The 21,303-nt window shown below is 42.0% G+C and overlaps 1 protein-coding gene across 1 annotated transcript in view; it reads right to left on the bottom strand.

Annotated features, from left to right (window-relative positions):
* The window catches only part of Tada2a (transcriptional adaptor 2A), a 46,850-nt gene that overhangs the window by 6,519 nt on the left and 19,028 nt on the right, over nucleotides 1-21,303 (bottom strand). The window contains exons 6-13 of the mRNA XM_028772474.1: nucleotides 19,666-19,823; nucleotides 17,898-17,986; nucleotides 16,710-16,782; nucleotides 8,039-8,102; nucleotides 6,117-6,160; nucleotides 4,743-4,853; nucleotides 1,631-1,702; nucleotides 26-158 (exon numbers count right to left, since the gene is read on the bottom strand). Coding sequence (XP_028628307.1) covers nucleotides 26-158; nucleotides 1,631-1,702; nucleotides 4,743-4,853; nucleotides 6,117-6,160; nucleotides 8,039-8,102; nucleotides 16,710-16,782; nucleotides 17,898-17,986; nucleotides 19,666-19,823 — 744 coding nt within the window. The remainder of the gene's footprint in view (nucleotides 1-25; nucleotides 159-1,630; nucleotides 1,703-4,742; nucleotides 4,854-6,116; nucleotides 6,161-8,038; nucleotides 8,103-16,709; nucleotides 16,783-17,897; nucleotides 17,987-19,665; nucleotides 19,824-21,303) is intronic.

Below are 21,303 nucleotides of genomic sequence, written 5' to 3' on the forward strand. Positions count from 1 at the left end.
CCTTCGGCCCTGACTAACTGCGCACATGTCAGCTTGCCGGCGGAGCCATTGCTGGCACGCACTGCTGTCCTGGATGTACTGGAGAACTTCTGAGAGCATGGTGCGTTTAAGGCGCTCCTCCTCGCGTGTCTTCTTCAGGTGATCATATGTCCTGGCACCTGGAGGGTAGAGGACACATGACTGCTGGGCAGCACAAGAGCAGAAGGGAATCTAACTGGGCAGGCAAGGCAAACACTGGCCTCCTCCAAGTGTATGTCTGCATCTGGAATCTCCCTTTACACTGAGCATTTTTATTCCCTTTCGAGAGTTGACATTTTTGAAAGAAGATTCTCAAAGGTACAAATCAATGTCACTCACATTCTTGCCTTTGGAAGTACTTATAGTTTTACTGTTTTCATCTGACCCAGGGCTTTAGTGTCCTAAGACAGTCCTATACCATTAAACTATATATCAGATATATATAGTGCTAAGGGCATATGAGTGCATATACTCTTCCATCAAAACCAATTCCAACACAACAACAATAAAGCCCTCTTTGTACTGCAACCTCTCTCTGTTTCCCACAGGCAAAGACCAGTTCCAGGCAACCAAGCTAAGTCATCGGGGTCCACATATGCATCCTGCTCAGCTGTAGACTTCCTCAGTGTCTTCTAGACATCAACCATACCAGTGCTTTCAATAATTCTAAGAAACTGACAGAGCACCCCAACCTCAGGCCCACGCTGCCTAGGCACAGCCTTTCCTTATGCCCTGACTCTTCTAGTAACTATCTCAATAATCTCTTTAAACTTTAATCTCTTCATTAATTTGAAGTGACAACACCCCATAAGCTTATCGTATAGTCAATGACTTGAAGGTGAAATGTACCCCATAGACCTGGTACACGTTAAATAAATGTTAAGATATTTACTGCTATTAATACAATTATGGCCAGCACCTTCAGTAAACTGGATGTAAGCATCATACCCTAGTAGAAGCCTGGTAAATAAAATGATTAGGCTGTATATGAGTAAGTTTTACAAGGCTGAGATTAAACATATGAATCATATACCCCACCCTACCTCACTCTCTTGTGTGTGTTGATAGGGTCTCATTCGACAGATTATACTAAACAGATCAGGCTGGCCCCAGACTCACAGAGATCTACTTGCCCCTACCTCCTCAGTGCTGGAAATAAAAACATGAGCTACTCTGCCCAGCTAAAACTTTTTTGATTTAACTTTATTTTATGTGCATTGGTATGAAGATGTCAGATCCCTTGGAACTCGTATTACAGACAGTTGTGAGCTGCCATGTGGGTGCTGGGAATTGAACCTGGGTCCTTTGGAAGAACAGTCAGTACTCTTAAACCACTGAGCCATCTCTCCACTCCAGCCTCCAGCTAAAGTTTTTAAAAGAGTCAAAGCAGACTCCCAACTCTAAAGCAGTGTTTCTTTTGCTGTGTGCCATAACTTTATTTTATCCTGATAATCTGATGCTATTCATAGGAACTAAACAGATGAAACTGTACTAGGAAGTTTAAAAACTCATCTGAAAGGCTCTTTGTTAAGTTTTCAAGACTTAAGAGGTCCCCTCTTGTATTTGAGAGTCACGGGCACTTTGATACTGCAGGTAGTGGAAACATACTTACTACAAAAATTGGTAATGCCTGCTGTCCTGTATTCTTGGAGCCTCTTGATTTCCCTTCGGAGTTCAAATTCCACTGTTTCCCCAGGAGAACAAAGGAGAAAAATTGAAGAAAAAAAAAAATCAACACCAAGGAGCAGTTAGGTGTGATTCAGTGATCCCACCATATGTACAAATGTCATCCCCAGAGGCAACAACTAGGACTTTAGGAGACACCTATAAATGTGAAAAAAACGGCTCAATTCATAGTATTTTAGCCGGGTGGTGGTGGTATACACTTTTAATCCTAGCATGAGGCAGGCGGATATCTGGGAGTTCTAGGACAGTCCTACAGAGTAAATTTGAAGACAGTAAAGACTACCCAGAGAAACCCTGTCTCAAACAAAATAAAGTTTTGGTTTTGTTTTTAATTTAAATATTCCTTTGACACCTACTGTGTTAGCATTTCTACTCACACAGTCAAGTTCTTTGATGCAGTTTGCCTCTGGATGAGGAAGGCCAAAGCTTTCCTCAAGCCCTGCTTTCTTTTCCTCTAGGGACCTAAAAGCACTGCATATTCCATAAACCAGTAATTGCTGCTGAGCACACAGCTCAGACTACACTGCTGGGTTATTTTGTGATAGAAAATTCCAACATGGGTGCTTTTCAAACATGGGATGAAGGAAAAGCCATCCATGGGTGTGGTTCTCTGTAGTGACACATATGCCAGAAATGATATAAACTAGGACAGGAAGGAAAGAATAGTCACTCGATACCAACCACACAAACACTGACAACCAAGTAAGGTGTTTCCCCAGGACAATCAACCTGGCTAAGAAAAATGCCTAGGATGCTTCCTAAGAAATATTTGTACAATGAGAGCAATGGCAAAAAAATGTTTCTAGAAAATCAAAACAATACAACATAAAACTTCTCAGAACTAAAGGCTTGGACCTGGTGGGAAAAGAGTGACATGGTCCCTGCCTCTGGGACAGGGGCCCCATGTGAGCTTCCATGAGTGTTGATGCTGCTATGGGCGTAAGGTTTGTTTGTGTAATAATGTATACATTTCATTCTCCTAGGAATGTCATCCCTGTTACGAAAATGACTTCATGAGAATTACAAACAGGACTGAGTCCAGGAATTGAGAATGTGGCTAGATCTCCACAAAATGGTAAATGTTGGGACCTTCAGGACAGCCGTTAGGATTATGGGAAAGAGCTCTAAATACATGAGTTCAATATATATATAATTTCTCAACTATGCAAAATATAAGGATGCAATATGAATTATGAGGGGCTTCATGAATCTAAAGGAACAAAGGCAGCTACGCTATGAGCCAGCTTGTCAGAAAGACAAAGACAGGCACCAGAGCAAGGCCAGGCCCAGGTGTGGTAAAAATGGTAATTTCAGGGCAGGGTCCCACCCAAGTGTCTTATAATCTGTGCTTAACAAAGGCAAACAGATCTCTGAATTCTTCTGCAATGTTAAGAAAAAAATGTATGCTTGTTGTCTCTTAAGGACACCAGTCTCTGGACGCAGATTCATAAGATAAACAAAAGAAAAACCTGGAGTAAATGACTGGATTCATATGTAAAATAAAAGGCAGGACCTGTGTTCTGCAAGAGATGAGCTATCCAGAAAATTCTTTAAAATAAAAAGAGAGAAATGCTTGGAGAACTCACACACACACACAAAGAAGCAGGACATGGACAGAGAGATCTCTTAAAATAACAAGCAAGGGCCGGGCAGTGGTGGCGCACGCCTTTAATCCCAGCACTTGGGAGGCAGAGGTAGGCGGATTTCTGAGTTCGAGGCCAGCCTGGTTTACAGAGTGAGTTCCAGGACAGCCAGGGCTACACAGAGAAACCCTGTCTCGAAAAACCAAAAAAAAAAAAAAAAGAAAAGAAAAAGAATAACAAGCAAGCAGAATATCGACAGAGAGAAAGCAGAACATAGAGAGAAGCAGACTGGAAAAGCTGGAGCCAGCAGAACACAAACCCAGGATTTGACTTCTAGTCATTTGTTTTTGCTGCTCCCAGACACCTCTTCTCTAAGAACTCCTTTAGTCATTTGTTTTTGCTGCTCCCAGACACCTCTTCTCTAAGAACTACTCTCCATGTCGAGGCTGGTCTTTGGCAAGGAGCCAAATAAATACATAGTTCTCATGAACAGAAATAAGGCCCCAGTGCAAGCTGCCTCAGAGTCCTTGGCCTTTCTGCTTAAGCAATTCAATTTTTTTTTTTTTAAATAGTGGAAGATCCAATTACAGCTGGGATGGATGATCTCAGGAACATGAGAGAAAGGCCAGGGGAAGATGGAAGTATCATTTCCACAAGTCAACAACCCTGTTCCCATGGCTTAAACAAGTTCTAATACTAAAGTGTTTATAGGCAAAACAAATACAGTATTTGGAATTGGCTTTAGAACAACCAGCTCATGGTCAAGAGGGAAGGGTGTGGGCAATCAGATGACTGTGGATGACCACCGCTGGATGACCACGGTGCTGAAAGCCGCTGAGGCTGGTCACACAGATAACATGGTTCCTCATGTTCCTTCTGCTTCTCAAGATACCTGGCATGTCCTATAAGAAGTAAAAACTGCTACACATGGTGGCTCACACCTGTAATGTAGTTCTAGGAAGGTGAAGGCAAAAGGATTGGAAGTCAGAGCTAAGCTTGGACTACTCAGAAAGTTTTAGGCTACATACATTGCAAGACCCCATTCTAAAACAAAGACAAAAACAAAAGACACCTGAAAAAAAAATTCCTCCAAACAAAAAACAAAAACCCTCTACTAACTTGTAAGTTACTAAAGTTTTTTCTCTCTTTGATGTAGGTGTGAGTGTGTCTCGTGTGTGTGTGTCTTTGTATGGGGTGCACACATGCACAGATGCCATAGGATGACATCATGGGTTCCCGTAACATCATTTTCCACCTTATTCCTTTGAGACAGTCTCTCAGTAAGCCTGGAGCTAGGTATTGGCCAGCAAATCCCAATTCCCCTGGCCTTTAAATCTCATCTCTCTCTCCCCTCCCACTCCTCCCCTTCATGCTCAAGCATGCACACACAAACACACACACACACACACACACACACACACACACACACACACACGAGTTCCAAAAACCACCTACATGCATGGCTTTCAATGAACTTGTCGTGCTCCACTGGCCCCACAATCCTGGCAAATCTCCTCATTGTTTCATAAAGGTCTTGGACCTCCTTGGGATACCGCCGTTCCATTACTAAAGAATCGAAACACAACATGTCAGAGAATGTAAGGACCTCTAAGTTTGTGGCATTATTTTTTAAAACAGGAAGTGAAACATAAGGACATTTTCCTAACCTCACATGACTAAGGTGCCCATGACAGCATGCAAACAGAACAGCTGAGAACACAAGTCATTAATCATAATTACAGCATCACAGCACCTCACGAAAGGATGTTATCATAGAGATTGTCCCTACTACTTAGTACTATTGATGTCCTTCCTCATGCCTTTTAATTTGCACGGGACCAGGCACAAGACCAGGCACTGCTGTCACAAGGTAAAGGGAATTAAAAAAGCAGAACCTGTGTTATCAAACAATACTGGCCAAAATTTCTGACATAGATTACTGTAGGAAAACAAGGAAAGCAAAGATGTAAGAAACCATCCAACTAGGCATAGGAGCACCAGCCTGTAAGCCTTGAGGTAGAGGCAGGAGGACCATCACAAGTCTCTAGAATAGCAACTTCCATGCCAGCCGGAGTAATCAGACAAATCTTATCTCAAAAAACAAACAACAAAACACCAACCAACCAACCAAAGACTATTTCACCTGGAATACCCCAGTGTGACAAGCTGATTTACACCACACTGAGGCAGTTTTGAGATTCCCTCAACCCCTCTACTGATTTTTCCGGGAAAAAAAATTGCGTGAGTGCTCTGCCTTCATGTATGTATGTGCAGCACATGTGTGCCCACGGAGGTAAAAACAGGGCATCAAGTCCTCTGGAACTCAAATAATAAATAGATGGTGACAAGACACCATGTGGGTTGTGAGACCCAAACCCCAACCTTCTGCAAGAGCAGCAAGTGCTCTTAGTTGTTGACTGTATCTCCAGCTATACAGAAATGTTTTTATAACCCGAAGACCAAGGTTATGATTAACACATAGTTTTGAAAATAGACTGTCTAGAAAATGATCTATTAATACTCATGCTGTAATTACTATAACAATTAATTCTTAGGCAATGTTGTTGACTATAAATGAATGGTTCTTCACTGTCACTATGGATCAGAGCTACCTCCAAAATTTTTGGTTTTGTTTTGCTTTTGGTTTCTGTGCAAGGAATCAATATCTCCTCCAATATGCTGGACACTCTTTACTAGTCATTGACAGCATCAGCCCAGGATCAGAACCTTTAACTCTTCCTAAGTGATGCTAGCTAGCATGCAATGTGGATTATGCACACTCCCACAATGTTAGAAGAATTCAGAATAAAAACATCAGGTCATACTCACGTCGGAACTTTCTAAGGTTGACTAATCCATGATCTCTTATAATCCTAGAATTAAAAAAACACAATAATCTATGTATTAAAACTAAGTTTCAGGTTGGGGAGTGGTGGCACACAGCTTTACTCCCAGTACTCAGGAGGCAGAGGCAGGCAAATCTCTCTGAGTTTGAGGCCAGTCTGGTGTCCAGAGCCAGTTCCAGGATAGCTAGGGCTACAAAGAAAAACACTGCTTCAAATAAACAAAATAAATTAATGAATTAAAGTTTTTTTTTTTAAAGTTCCACATTTGTGTCTTCTGTGAGGTGGAATATCAGGTCCAGAAGTCTGTTTCCACACACTTCTGAATTAGCCTCTAAAATAAGTAGTTTTAACCTATGGGTCATGATCTCTTTGGGGTGGGGGTGGGGGTGGTCACATATCAGGTATCTTGCCTATCAATATCTATATTACAATTCATAACAGTAGCAAAATTACAGTTATTAAGTAGTAACAAAATAATTTTATGGTTGGAGGTCAGCACATGAGGAACTGTGTTAATCGGTCACAGCAGTAGGAAGGTTGAGAACCACTGCTCCAAATAGACACATCTATGTCCTCTTGGGACATAGAAGACTCACAGATGACTCAGTTATTGCTGACAAATGCTGAAAAACATGTGTCTGTCTAGATGGGAAAGGAATCTGTCAATATAATGATAATCTACAGAACTTGTAGAAATGAGAAGTAAGAACAGTCACTTAAGTGAGATGCTAGCCAAGATCCAAGAAAGGACACAATGATTGCATACTAAGCATCTACATACTTAGAAGCCACTTGAAACACAGACTGACCATGTTTAAATGGAATCATGAATCTAAATGGAATCATAAATCATGAATCTAAGACTTAACAGCAAGTCTCAACACCAAATTCTACAATACTCTGTAATTGTGAGTGCTACACAAAGCAAATTCAAGTAAACCACACTCGGTTACACATCCAGAACCTCTAACTTTTACCAGAGATGTTTGTGACTAGCATTGAGGCTTCTGAGGGAGCAGCTGTGAGCTTCTGCAGCGCCTCATAGAAGCTATTCCAGACATGCTGGAGAAAGCATCACGACAGATGACATCGTGGTCCTTCAAGTCTCTCTCAATGACATCTTTTTATTGTGGATACAAATGAATCTAGAAATTAGTACTATTGTAACAACAAACAAGTCTGTGTCCAAGGCACATGCCTACACACTCACACACTCTGCATACCTTTCTGAACTGTTAGCCACTGCAATACAGTGGTCAAGATTTCATAATTTTTATGTCTTAATGTATGTATCTGTCTTCTGTTTATCTATTTACCTACTATGGAAATTAGAGCAAAATATTTTTGGGGTGGGTTCTTTTTTTTTTTGGTTTTTCGAGACAGGGCTTCTCTGTGTAGCCCTGGCTGTCCTGGAACTCACTCTGTAGGCCAGGCTGGCCTCGAACTCAGAAATCTGCCTGCCTCTGCCTCCCGAGTGCTGGGATTAAAGGCGTGCGCCACCACCGCCCGGCTTGGGGGTGGGTTCTAAGGATTGATTGTGGAGCCTCATACAGCTGCTGAGCTAGACTTCCTGTCCTTGAGTGTTTACTTCTGGTCTGCTAAGGGAAGAAAAGTAAAACTTGCCAGAATTTCTTTAAAATACTTATGGATCAAAGCTGGGTAGTGGTGGTGCACACTTTTAATCCTAGCAGTCAGGAGGCAGAGGCAGGTAAATCTCCTTTGAGCCTGGTCTACAGATCAGTTTCAGGAAATTCAGGGCCAACAGACAAACCCTATTCCACATACTACACCCAAGGTGATGAGTACAAGGTCACATGGTAAGCCACAAGTAGAGCGTTCCTATGGACAACATGCAATCAACAGTCAATCAACACACAATCAACGTAACGGCTTCTCCACACTTACTTTTTTCGTCTTTGCCTCTCTTTTAACCTGGAATGATAGATATCCACCACAGCCATCTTCAGAGCTATAAGCACAAATGTATGTATAAACAATAAACATAAAAATGAAAGTCAAGACAAAAATTCACTGCCAAACAAGTATTTTAAAGGAGGGTGTTGACCCAGAGTTTTGCCATATTGGCTGGCTTTGAACTTACAGCTATCCTCTGGCCTCTGCCTCCTGAGAGCTGGGATTATAAGCATGTGCTACTATACCTGGCTTAACCAAACCTTAACTATTCTATAAAAATATCTGAGCACACTAAATTTCTCCATTATATTGTTACCATTCTTTTAGTAGCACTAGCAACCAAGCCCAGACTAGGAAAGTGCTACTGCTGGAATGGCACAGGGTTCAGCTCAAGAGACAATGGAAGGACAGCCCTGAGGGACAGCGTTGGCATGTTGCTGGAACAGCATTTTCAGCTGCTGAGTTCTGCACTCTGAATGAAAAGACACACTAAGCAGCTGAAGCACTGGAAAGCCATGCCTTGCTTACTCATGCCCCAACCCTTCTAGCTCTGGTGTCAGTGAACAAGAGAGAGAGCTGGAATCAGGGTGACTGTCCTGCTCTTTCCTTCCCCACCACATTCTTTCCACCTCCAAAGTTCTTAAGGTTCCTGTCTCTTTTCACTCCTCACCTCATTCCTGTAAGCCCTTCAGCTTCCAGGGTTCCAAATTCCACCAGATTACACGATCTAAAACGCTCACAACCATTTTAAGCTTTACATCCTGTTGGATAACCCTGCTCACATGGTGTCCACAGCACTTACATATTTATCCCTCTTTCCCATCTTTTAAAACTCTTACCTTGGTTAACAGCATTACAGTAAAGCTAGCTGTCCAACCTGTAACCTCTTTCCCCTCTTCCTACATAGGCAGCCATCGCTTTCTGCCTAATCCCATCCATCAACCCAGGCATCCTGCTTGTCATCCCGGTACCTCATAGAAGAACATTATCATACCGACTGTGCTCCCTGCCTTCTCCATCTCCCTGCCTCCAAATGGGAGTGAGGATTATTTCACAATACAATTTGTATTGCAATTCCCCTGCTCCTAACTCTTCTGCTACACTCCACTACTTACAGAAGCTCAAGCTCTACATGGTACACTGTGTTTCCTATTATTCTCCTATGGTCCCACTACACCATGCTCAGAAAACAACCAGCCCCAGACCCCACACTGCTAAGGAAGATCAGGGATCTAAATGCAGGTGACCGGGTCCAGAGCTGCTAGAAAAACAATGAAGCTGGGCATGGTGACACACACTCTTAACTCCTGAACTTGGGAAACAGAGGCAGGGGGGATCTTTGAGTTTAAGGCCAATCTGGTCTACAGAGCAAGTCTGAGGACAGCCAGGCTACAAAGAGAAACCCTGTCTAAAAAACAATGAACCTTCCACCTGTTGGCTAGCTGTTAGTGGCATTACTTTTTTTTCCTCTGCCAGTCCTATCCTAAACCTGGCTTAATAGTTTATTAATAAAAACTTAAAAGGTAAAAAAAACCCAAAGCAAAACAAAACAAAAAACCCTGCATGCAGGGGTAGGGGTGGGAGAGGGGGAGGAATGGGATGGGGAGGTTGGTGTAGAGGTAACTGGGAAGGGAAGGAGGATATCATTTGAAATGTAAGCGAGCAAAATGATTAATTAAAAAAAAAAAAACAAGCCGGGCGGTGGTGGCACACGCCTTTGATCCCAGCACTTGGGAGGCAGAGGCAAGTGGATTTCTGAGTTCGAGGCCAGCCTGGTCTACAGAGTGAGTTCCAGGAAAGCCAGTGCTACACAGAGAAACCCTGTCTTGAAACCCCCCACCCCCCCACAAAAAAACTGCACAGGCAGTTTATAATTAGAAGACCTCCAGAGTTAAAAAGTGAAGACTAATTATTAACAATTCTAGAAGAAGCCCTCAGTAGCATATAACTTAGCACCGCACTGCTTAATAACCACTCTTCATGAAGAGATCGAAAGCACTGTAATTTAATGACTTTAGCACACTCTAGAACTATCTTAAGAACTTGTTATGTCTTTCAGCATTGTGTAAATGTAGTGTGGTATCTGTGTTTTTTATTACTGAGTACATTCAAGGAAGTAAGACCCTCAGCATCGCAAACAACCCGCCACATGTCTCGAACAACTAGTGCACAATCCAAGTGTCAGGTAACATAAGTCTAAAAGATACACCAGTCTTTCCAGCAATGAATTTGACTATGCCTGGGAATACTCATTTATCTTTCAACAGGTAAGCTTCATTCCAAGTTAGAACCCACAGCTCCTGGAATGCTGATAATTCAAAAGCAATGCAATCTCATCTTCACCCTTTATACAGCTGTTCATGTTCAAGATTAGCCCAGGACAGCAATAAGTCATGTTCTATTAATTTTAAACACTGTTTTCAAACAAAATCTTATTTGGCACAGTAAGTCAAATCTCCTACTATAGGCCAGTACCTTTCCCAACAACAGCCTTGAAGGTCCCTCCACAGAACAGTTTGAAACCCACATTTCTATTCAAATCAAACTATATGATCAAAGGAGAAAAATAGGACCAACGAAGTAAGAGAACAGAATATTGAGACAGGCTGACTCCACGACAGGCTTCAAATTGGCAGTTCAGGAGACTAGACCTAGATCTGTTTCCAGAGTCTAGGCAATTACTGGAAAAACCCAAGGTCACCAATCAGAAGCTGCCCTGACACCTGGCCTGAGGCAAGGGCAATGGGTCAGTAACAGTTGCTAGGGCTTCCCCACCAACAAGGGTTCTGGAATGTCCCTAGATATAAAGCCAATCAATTAGGATAAAGGTCACCTACCCCTCCCAGGAATTCTCGTAATGTACTTTAAATCAGGCCTTCAAGCTCACTTGGGTGTCTCCATCTTGGTAAATGGTAGACCCCAGCATGCTGGACTTCTGCAGAATAAAATGCTCTTTGCCTCTGCATACTATTTGAGTCTGGGGTATCATTCTTTGGCAGATCATGGACCCTTACAATATAATGGTGCATAAGAATAAGCAATTTTTTTTTTAAATTGTATGAAGGCAAAGAAAAGTCTTGATCCCTGTACAATTCTGGAAGGTTGGGGGCAAGATAATAAATTTTAGCTGGGCACAGTGGTACATGTAATCCTAACACCTACCTACCTACTTTCTTTTTGTAGACAATCTTACTATGTAACCTTGGCTAGCCTGGAAAGTTGTCTTTGAACTCACAGAGACCTACCTGTTTCTCCTTCCCCAGCTCTGCGAGTAAGGGCATGTGCCACCACACTCTGTATTACATATTTAAGAATGAAACATTTCTTGACTTGAGATAGCCCTGATAATCCAGGAAAATCCACACTCTGCCTTTTTTTTTACAGCTGGTTGGTGGGCAGGCTGTGGAAAGGGGAAGGGAACAAGTCTCTGATATAGTGTGACCACATACAAAGTTTATAATGAAGTTTCTTATGAGAACAGAAGGACTGAGAAGAAACAATTCCAAACAGAAGAACAAAAGTCGTCATGGTGGAAATACCCATATTTATGTCCTTTCAACCTTTCACTACCTATCCACTTAGATATTCTACAGAAGAGAAGAATCTTGGAGATCCTGGACACTGCAAATTAGAGATAATTTTGATAAAAACATTTCTGTAATTTTATAAAATGCTAATTTTACTTGGTTGTTTCCTGAGACTTGTGTAGGAATGACTAAATTAAAAGAGAAGTAACCCTGGGACTGTACTACAAAAATAATCTATAAATACTGCTAACCACTTGTTCTACTGTCTGATCACTTCAGTGCCACTGGCTCTAGGCAACAAGGGAAGAAACAGCCTAAATGGGAGGAGAGCTGGAATTCTCCCAGAGAAGAATTAGTATTGGAAACGACCCCCTTCCTTATAAAGCACACTCAGCAGCAAAGACTGCAAGATCTTAACAGCATAACAACCCAGGGAGGTGCAGAGCAGGATGAGAAGGAGAAGGCAGGCTCTGTGAAACCTCTGAGGGCCTGCGAGTTGCCAGACAAACTGTCCAGGGACCATTAAATAGAACCACCCAGAATCTACCCACTGACACAGGTCCTGAAATCTCAGCTCTGGGGGAAGAACAGTTGCCCTGTGATTACACTGGGGACTGATAGTTTCCAAATGGCTGGCCTTAAAATATTTTAAGAAGTGGGCAGAAGACAGAGGCAGCTCCTTCCCACTGCAATGTATTTCTAACATTGTTCAAAATAGCTAGCAACATGTTTCTGTTTTCTTGACAGAAGGCACTTACTGCTTGCTTGGCAAGAAAATCAACTGAGAGGACTTAACTGCAGAGAGGCCAATCAAAATCCTTAATGCAGGGTCATAGACAGACAATCACAAGAAGCAAAACTCTCTGAGCCACATCTGTAATCCCAGCACTGGGAGGCTGAGGTAGGAGGGTCAGGTACAAGGTCATTCTCAACTGGAGTCTGAGTGAGACTGGAGAGATGGCTCAATGGTTAAGAGCTCTTGCAGAGGATTATGGTTCGGTTCCTAGCTTCCATGTCTGGTAGCTCAAAATAGCTTGTAACTCAAGCTCTGGGGAAAGCAACAATCTCTAGCCTCTGTAGGCGAATGCACTCGTGTGGACATAGCTGTGCACACACACAAATAAACATAATTTTAAAAAATAAAGAGAAAGCTCTTTATGGTGGTTTTTGAGATAAGTCTCTACATAGTCCTGGCTGTCCTGGTCTACTCAAACTCAGAGATTCTCCTGTCTCTGCATACTGAGTCCTTGTTTCTATAAAATGAGTGTAAAATGGATTAAAGGTGTATGTCCCCCTGCAAAAAAATAAATCTTTTTTTTTTTTTTTTGGTTTTTCGAGACAGGGTTTCTCTGTGTAGCCTGGCTGTCCTGGAACTCACTCTGTAGACCAGGCTGGCCTCAAACTCAGAAATCCACCTGCCTCTGCCTCCCAAGTGCTGGGACTAAAGGCGTGTACCACCACTTCCCGGCTAAAAATATAAATCTTAAAAAAATTAAAAGTAGACTGAGCAACTACTAGACTCTTGGACTTCCCATTCACAGCTGCCCACTGTTGGGTTAGTTGGACTGCAGACTGTCATTACAATAAATTCCCTTCATATAGACACATTCCATACATTCTCTGACTCTAGAGATCCCTGACTAATAGTGATAAAGGAAGACACCTGACATCTTCCTCTGGCCTTATCATGCACACACATACATATAAATAGTTTAAAAACACAATAAAATAGGGGCAGGCGTGGTGGTACACATCTTTAATACAAGCACTTGGGAAGCAAAGGGAGGTGAATCTCTAAGTTCAAGGACAGCCAGGAATACATAGAGGAGCCCTGTCTTGAAAAATAAAACAAAACAAAACAAAACAAAACAGTTATTTGCCCCTGCAAGCTTTTGGCCAAGATGCACAAAATAATTCTATAAATGGAACCTATGTAACCTAATGATTAAAGTCAGTTATCAAGAAGCCAGAGGCAAATTACTTAACTTTGCATATTTCTTTGAATGTAGAAAGAGAATGTTATCTATTCTCACCTCTCCATGTGGTGAGGGTACATAAGACTACAAATGTGAGCCAAGGAAAGAAAAAGCAACAAAAATATTAAGGATGTGAAGACTGGACTTCGTATGTGCACTGGCTCTCGCTTCTAATCCCAGCACTTGGAAGGCCACCACAGAAGAACAGCTATAAGTTTGAGGCTAGCTTATGATACAGTATAAAACTTTATCTCAAAAATCCAAAAACAAACAAACAAAACAAGGGGCCACTGAGATGGTTCAGTAGTAAAGACACATACCACCAAACCTGACAATCAGAGTTTGATCCCTGAAACTCACATGGTGGAAGAGAAACAACTCATGCAAGCTGTCCTCTGACCTCCATATTAGTGTCATGGCACACACGCATGCACACACATACCATACACATATAACTAAACATTACCCCCCCCCCAAAAAAAACCCACCCTCAAAACAACAAAAACTCGTCAGTATTGTATAATGCCAAGAACAGACTATGGAATGGTTCTGCTACTTGCTGCTTGTATACAGCAGGCGATTACTTGACCTTTCCAGTTTCTCTATCTGTAAAGCAGAAATAATGATAACTCTCAACTCACAGGGTTAGATGGCTTCAAAGAGCTAGGTGAAGTGGTGCATAAAGCCTTTCAGTAGGCTAAAGCAGAAAAACTGAGAGTTTGAGAGTAGCCTGGGTTACACAGCAAGACCCTGTCCCAATAGAAAACAAAAAATCATACACGTGAAGGACTTAAAATGGCACCTGGCAAACAGTAAATGAAATATGTCTTCGCTATTATTAGTAGTATTAATATTAGTATTATTATAGCACTTCTATCTAACCACCTATGCATATACAACTGGATTCCTATAAAATGAGAGACAGTAACAAGTCAATGCAGAAAGATTAGTTGGACCTCTGGTATACAGTTAAAGATCTAAAAGCTGGGCATTTAAATAAAAGAAATACACTGTGGAGAATAAAAGGGGTCCATGGCTGGCAAAGAAACCTTGATGAAGTGAAGTTTTCACATAGAGATGGCATGGAAGTTTGGCATGGTGGCAAATGAATGAAATATCAGTGCTTGAAAACATCAGACATAACAGGATTCCAGGCCGGCCTGATCTACAGAGCAAGTTCTAAGCCAGCCTTGGCTACAGAGTTAGTCCAAAACCAACCAGCCAGAGGGAGCACAAACTATGCTAGCATGTAACCCTGAGAAGCATTGCAAACCCTGACTCAGCACAGTGCCTGGTGCCTCCAGCTTCCCTGGGTTACGGAACAGTAACCAGAAAGATGATTCACCCATACGTTTAGGACACTGGGACATTTAAGAAAGGGGCTGTCTGCATATTTAGACAGATTTTTTCACAGATGAAAGGAGGTGAGCCCAGTGGGCTCACTAAGCATCTATCTGGAAATCTCACAATGTCATAAGACCAGAGACTTAATGAGTCCTTTTGTTTCTTTCTGAATCAGTAATAGCTTATTTCAACAAGGTAGGAGAAAGTACCACTTACAAGATTTCAGAACTTCCTTATTTTCCTCAGATATTGCTATATAGCTAGCACATGCGTTCCTGGGCCCATGTTAGGAACCTTCTGGTATACTTGGAATGCAATTAGCTATCACTCTATTGTACCCATGTCTTTATAATAGACCATGAAGCTGACTTTATTGTATAAATTCCATGAATCAACACAAATCTTTGGGTGATTCAAAGAAAGAGCTTGTTGGCATTAGCCCAAATTCCTTTCAGTATTACGAGTGAGGGAGCCTAAATGAAATGTTGCTAATGCCCAGTCCTATTGGCAATGGTATGGAATAAAAACACCAGTCTGCACTGCGCACCATTGTCCACTGGACACATGCACACCCTGACGAATCAGTGTCATTCCTTACTGATATGGGACAAAAAGAAACAGGACTCCAAGGACTTGCCCAGGATTCCACAGTGACTCAGAAGCAAGCCCAAGCTTGAATCAATGTCCTGATTCCACCAATCTGTGCCCCACTGTGGAGAGATAAAGTTCCTTCTTATTCCTTCCTGGGTCTTTGGGGCTCCTGGACTCCTTTACTTCTTGTTCTGAGAGATTGCTGGGGGCAACATGAGTCAGCCATGGTTATGCTGCCAGAAAAGCTACTGCAAGGGCTAGGAGCCATAAACAAGGTACCCCTGGTGTGCGGCCAGGAAGACACTCCCTTGATCTCCAGTGCTTCTGAAATATTCTCTTTAAAGGCATTTGTGTATCATACAGTTCACAACACTCGGTCTCTAGTGTGGAGGAAAGTGACACATTCCAGTAAATGCGGCACCCAGGAGCTGGAGACAGAATCAGCCTGAATCCACTTAATTAACCTGAATCCACTTAAAAGAAAAGCTGGGGTTGGTGATATATACTTTTAATTTCTGGGGAGATGGAGATACCCAGGGCTCACTGTGTATCTAGCCTAGTTTACTTGGCAAGTTTTGGCTAGAATGAGAGACTGTCTCAAGAAAAAGATAGGACAGCCCCTGAAGAATGACTCCCAAGGTTGCCATTTGACCTCCAGATATAAGTGCACAGATGCAAGCACACGCGCACACACAGACACACAAATATTTATCTAAATAATAATAATAATAATAAACTTTAAAATCAACAGTGCTGAGAAGTAAGAACTCCCAATTTTCATCTAAAGTACACTCTTGACCATCTCCTAACTATGTGTGAACAAATGATGGTGAACAGTATCTTCAGTTACAACTGAAATCCAAGGTCTGTGTACTGTTTCCCTAAAGAGGCAAGAGCTATGTAATCAACACCTCAAGGGACCAGATAGTTCCCAAGTTCTATTATGTGATCAATATTCTTAGTATCATCATGAGTCAGACAGGCCAAAGCTTGGCAAGAAGGTAAATTCAGCAACCTAACCACTAGATTTTGGCTTTCTGTAGTGCCTGAATCCAACCCTGGGCCTAGAGCACACTTTACCACTGAGCCGTGTCACCAGCCCATCCACTAAGTTCTGAATTTGCTAAGGGCAAGGGACATATTTTATTAGTCCTTATATCCCAGCATCCAGCACCGTGTCATCAACATTTGTATTTAATAAGCCTCTGATAAAATAAATGTTACCATGTAAGATGTCCGAGTCGTCTTCAACAAAATCAATGTCTCTTAAGTCCCATTCTGCATAATTGTCAAACTCCTGTTAGAGGAGAAGAACACCCAAACTCATCAGTTTTGAGTAATGCCTTTACAATAGCTTTGCTTTGGATGCAAAGAAAAGATATTTGCTAAGAAGTAGTAAATCAGATAAAGGGCAAAGATACTGGTCTAAGGGAAAGTTATAGGAAAAGGGCACTGAGATACCACAATACTAGGAGTGAAGCCAAGCCAAGCCTATTGTCTAAAAATGTTTAATAGTGTTCATTCCAAAGAGAATCTTTCATTAGGCCTTCAAGTATTCTGCATGAATTCATTTTTCTTTTACCACCTTTTGAGGGATCTGTTTAGTCCTAATACGACCTATACTTTTCAATAAGATCAGAGTAGTCTATTCAAAGACAGTTCGGGGAAGAGGATGACTATGGGGTAGCTATGCATGCCCACTGCTGTGAGCAAAACGCCCATTTGGGTGTGGCAGGCTGGGCTCTAGTTTAATACCCCTATCTCCAAGAGCACTGCAGATGACTTCAGATAGCAAGTTAGAGCTTATGACCACTTCCATGTTTATTTTCTTTACTTCCATAGCTAAGTAAGGAACAGAGTTTCAATGGACACATGTATATACAACCACTACCCAGCCCTCAGCTTGGGAAATAAACTTTTATTAGAAGACAGCTGTATCTATTTGTTTTGTTTATATCCTATCTAAGCTATGCTACTTTTTCCCCCCTTTGAGACAGGCTTTCACGGTACAACCCAGGCCTATCCAAAACTCAAAAAATGTTTGTATGCTTCTTTCAAACAGTAACACCAAAGTCTGGATGCAACAGGAACTTTATAATCGAAAAAGCTTAAAATGTCACAAGGTCCTTGGCTTATCAACTTTGATACAGCAAACCTTTGAAAACCCCTCACCATGGAATGACAACTACAGACATTTCACACCTAAGAAGTCAGTGGGAGCAACACCACTGTACCCTACCAAGTTGGTTCTCCCTCAGAACTGTCACTGCTAAACATGTAAGAGTGCTCACATTGGGAAAAGGAACAAGTAAATGTCACTCCACAGGCCTGAAAATCCTAATCTTCCTCTAGTAAGAGATAATAACCTCATAAGTTTTTCCTTATCGTATGCTAAAAACAAGTGTTTGTTACCTCAATGAAATCTGCCCGAGCTGGCATGTATCCTGCCATGTCCCGAGACAGCAATGAATCAAAGGCAGGCCGGGGAGGGTCATCTGCAGCTGGAACAAACAATGGGTTTTTCTTAATAAGACATTTACATGAAAATGTCAAATGGTACGATGGCACACGTCTGCAATCCTAGCATCCAAGAGGCAAAAACAGGAGGATCAGGAGATCAAGGTCACACACAGCTACACAACTGAGTCAAGGCCAAAGGATATGAAGGAAGGGTATCACTATGAAGCTGAGGGTGGCCTCAAACTCATAATTCTCTTGCCTCAGCCTGCTTAGTACTAGGTTACAGGTGTGGGGTATCACATCCGAAACAGATTAGAGAAGAAGAATCCATAAGAATAAATGTAAAAGGTTTGTTTTCCCCCTTCCCTTCTCCCTCTTGCTCTGGCCATGCTCGCTCCGGCCCAAAGGTTTATTTACTTATTTATTATATGCCTATACACTGTAGCTGTCTTCAGACACACCAGAAGAGGGCATCACATCCCATTACAGATGGCCGTGAGCCACCATGTGGTTGCTGGGAATTGAACTCATGACCTCCGGAAGAGCAGTCAGTGCTCTCGACTGCTGAGCCATCACTCCAGCCCAAATGTAAAGGTTTTATAAAGAGTGACATGGGAGCCATCCTATAGCCTGGTCCTCTGATTTTTGCTTTCCCAAAATGAATGAAAAGTGAAAGAAAACAAAAACACAGATCTTTCCTTCGGTGTTGCAGAGCCCAAGCATCCTGCCAACTTCCATTCCCTTGATCCTCAGCACCCACACCAATTCACACATCTCATCAACCTGAGACGTCAAACATCCTGGATTTGGAAGTCAATCAAACTGTGTCCCAGTACCAGTCTACAATTCTACATGTTTGAAAAACTCTGTTTCAGCACAAAATAAAACACTACCACCAGCAGGTTGGTGACAGAGGCAGGCCAATCTCTGAATTTGAGGCCAGCGTGTCCTAACAAATAAGTTTTACAACTTTGTACAAAATTTTCAACCCTTTAAAGTGTCTGAATTTCCTAGTTTTGTGTAACACAAAAGCATCTGTTATATTTATTTCACTAGGTTGCTATTAGGAACAAACATGGACTTGAATGCTAATATCCAAGCACTACACAAACAGGAGGTGCTGTAACCTCTGAGGTGTCAGCTACAAAGTTGTTTCCAAGAAGTGAGGAAAAGGAGGCCAATGGGAAAGCATTTATGTATGTCACTTGTGCTCTGGGCCATCCATGGTAGACAGTAGTTTGTTAACTCATCAGGTTTTGGTTACCCTTAAAAGATCTACTGATCCCCACAGGCACCTAAGATTTAAAAAGGTTGCTTCATTGCCATAACCAAGTAAATAAAAAGAACAAAGTACTCCTTGGACTTAACACAGAGGCAGTACTGAATCCTGGTAAGCAAGTCCTGCATCTGATTCTCAATGATCCAAATGAATGATAAGGCTTTTTAACAAATAACAGTATAGACAGACTGGCCCCTTTTGGACGTATGACCTTACAGAAGCAATCATTAATGTTAATTAATATATTCCAAGAGATGCAGAGTAGGAGGCTACAACTCTGACCTCTGGGATGTGCTTCCTCCTTCCCATAGCATAACCTTGACTCAACAGCCATCATACCAAACTGCTCTGCCCTTCCAGAAGTCATCAAATCTCTCTATTGGCTATGGAGAAGCCCAAGGATGGGCTGACTACCTCTCACCCAAACAGGCAGGCACTTACAGTGAAATGGAATGGCTGTGTCAGCAGTTTTGGCTGCCTCAGCTTGCTTCAGGTTTAGCAGGGTGGATGCAAACAGAGGGTTATTGATAAAATGCTTCATGTAGTGCTTCTCACATTCCTCCTTGGTTTTGGTGCACATTTGATTAGCCACATCCTGCCTAGAGAAATGTGGAAAGAGAGGAGCTTTTTTTACTCATATAGACCACTGAAATTTTGGTTTGTTCATTTCATATTTGCAGTCAAATCAACACAGTATCTGTAATCTGATACCTCCATGTAGATGTCAGCAAACCAGTGAGACAGATATACCACTGATATCCCAAATTCCTCTACTTTGAGATAGAGAAGCAATAAAGGAAACTTTCCTTTCCACTGGAAAGAAGATGACTATAAATAATCATACATTTCTAGTCTGGGTATGTAACTCAGCTGGTTGAGTGCTTCTGCTTAGAACACATGAAGCCCAGACATGAGGTATATACCTATAATCCGAACACTCAGGAGGCAGAGGCAGAAGGGTCAGGAATTCAAGGTGATCTTTGGCTACAATTGAGTTCAAAGGCCAGCCTGAGACGGATAGTTGAAACCTTGTTTCAATCATTATCACCATCATTTATACATTTCCCTGAGGTAGGCTAGAGAAAGAATAGCTGTAAATAAGAAGTCACCTTGGAGCCAGACATGGTGACAATGCCTATAATAACAACACTAAGGAGGTAGCAGCTGGCACACTCTATGAGTTTGAAGCTAGCATGATCCACGTAGTCTGTTCCAGATCAGGCAGGAATATAGAGTAAGACAACGTCTTTTTAAGAGAGAGCTGGTGTGGTAGTTTAGCCTTTTCATCTTAGAACTTGGGAGATGGAGGCTAGAGGATCTCTGAATAGGCCAGCCTGACCTATATACCAAGTTCTAGGACAGCCAGGACTACACAGAAAAAAAGGAAACAGCTCGCACTCCAAAAGGTGGAAGGAGAGAAATGATTCTTGCAAGTTGTCCTTTGACCTCTAAGTGTATGTGCTCATATACACACACCATAATAAAGGTGACTTACAAAAATTTTTAATGGGGCAGGTGTGGAGGTTTGAAGATGCTTAGCCTAGGGAGAAGCACTATTAGGAGGTATGGCCTTGTTGGAGGAAATTCGTCACTGTGGGGGTGGGCAATGAAACCCTCCTCCTAAGCATGTGAGAGCCAGCCTTCTCCTAGTGGCTTTCAGATGAAGAGGTAGAACTCTCAGCAATTCTCCTTGCCACACCTGCCTACATACTGCCATGCTCCCACCTTGATGATAATGGACTGAACCTCTGAACCTGTAAGGAGGTTCCAATTTAATGTTGTCCTTAAAAGAGTTGCCTTTGTTATGGTGTCTATTCACAGCAGTAAAACCCTCACTAAGACAGCAGGAGAGCTGGCTCAGCAGTTAAAAGTATTTCCTTCGGTGGCTCATAACTGCCTATAACTCTCTTTTCTGGCCTCCTTGGCATGTGAACACCAATGACAAATGTTCATATAGACACACATGCAAATAAATTTAATAAATATGTAAATAAAGAATAAGCCTTTAAAATACCAACAGAAAGCATCTTGGAACATGCAAGATATACAAGCCAGGCACGATGGCACACACCTTAAATC

Source organism: Grammomys surdaster, unplaced genomic scaffold (assembly GCF_004785775.1).
Source record: "Grammomys surdaster isolate TR1022 unplaced genomic scaffold, NIH_TR_1.0 213, whole genome shotgun sequence".
NCBI lineage: Eukaryota > Metazoa > Chordata > Mammalia > Rodentia > Muridae > Grammomys > Grammomys surdaster.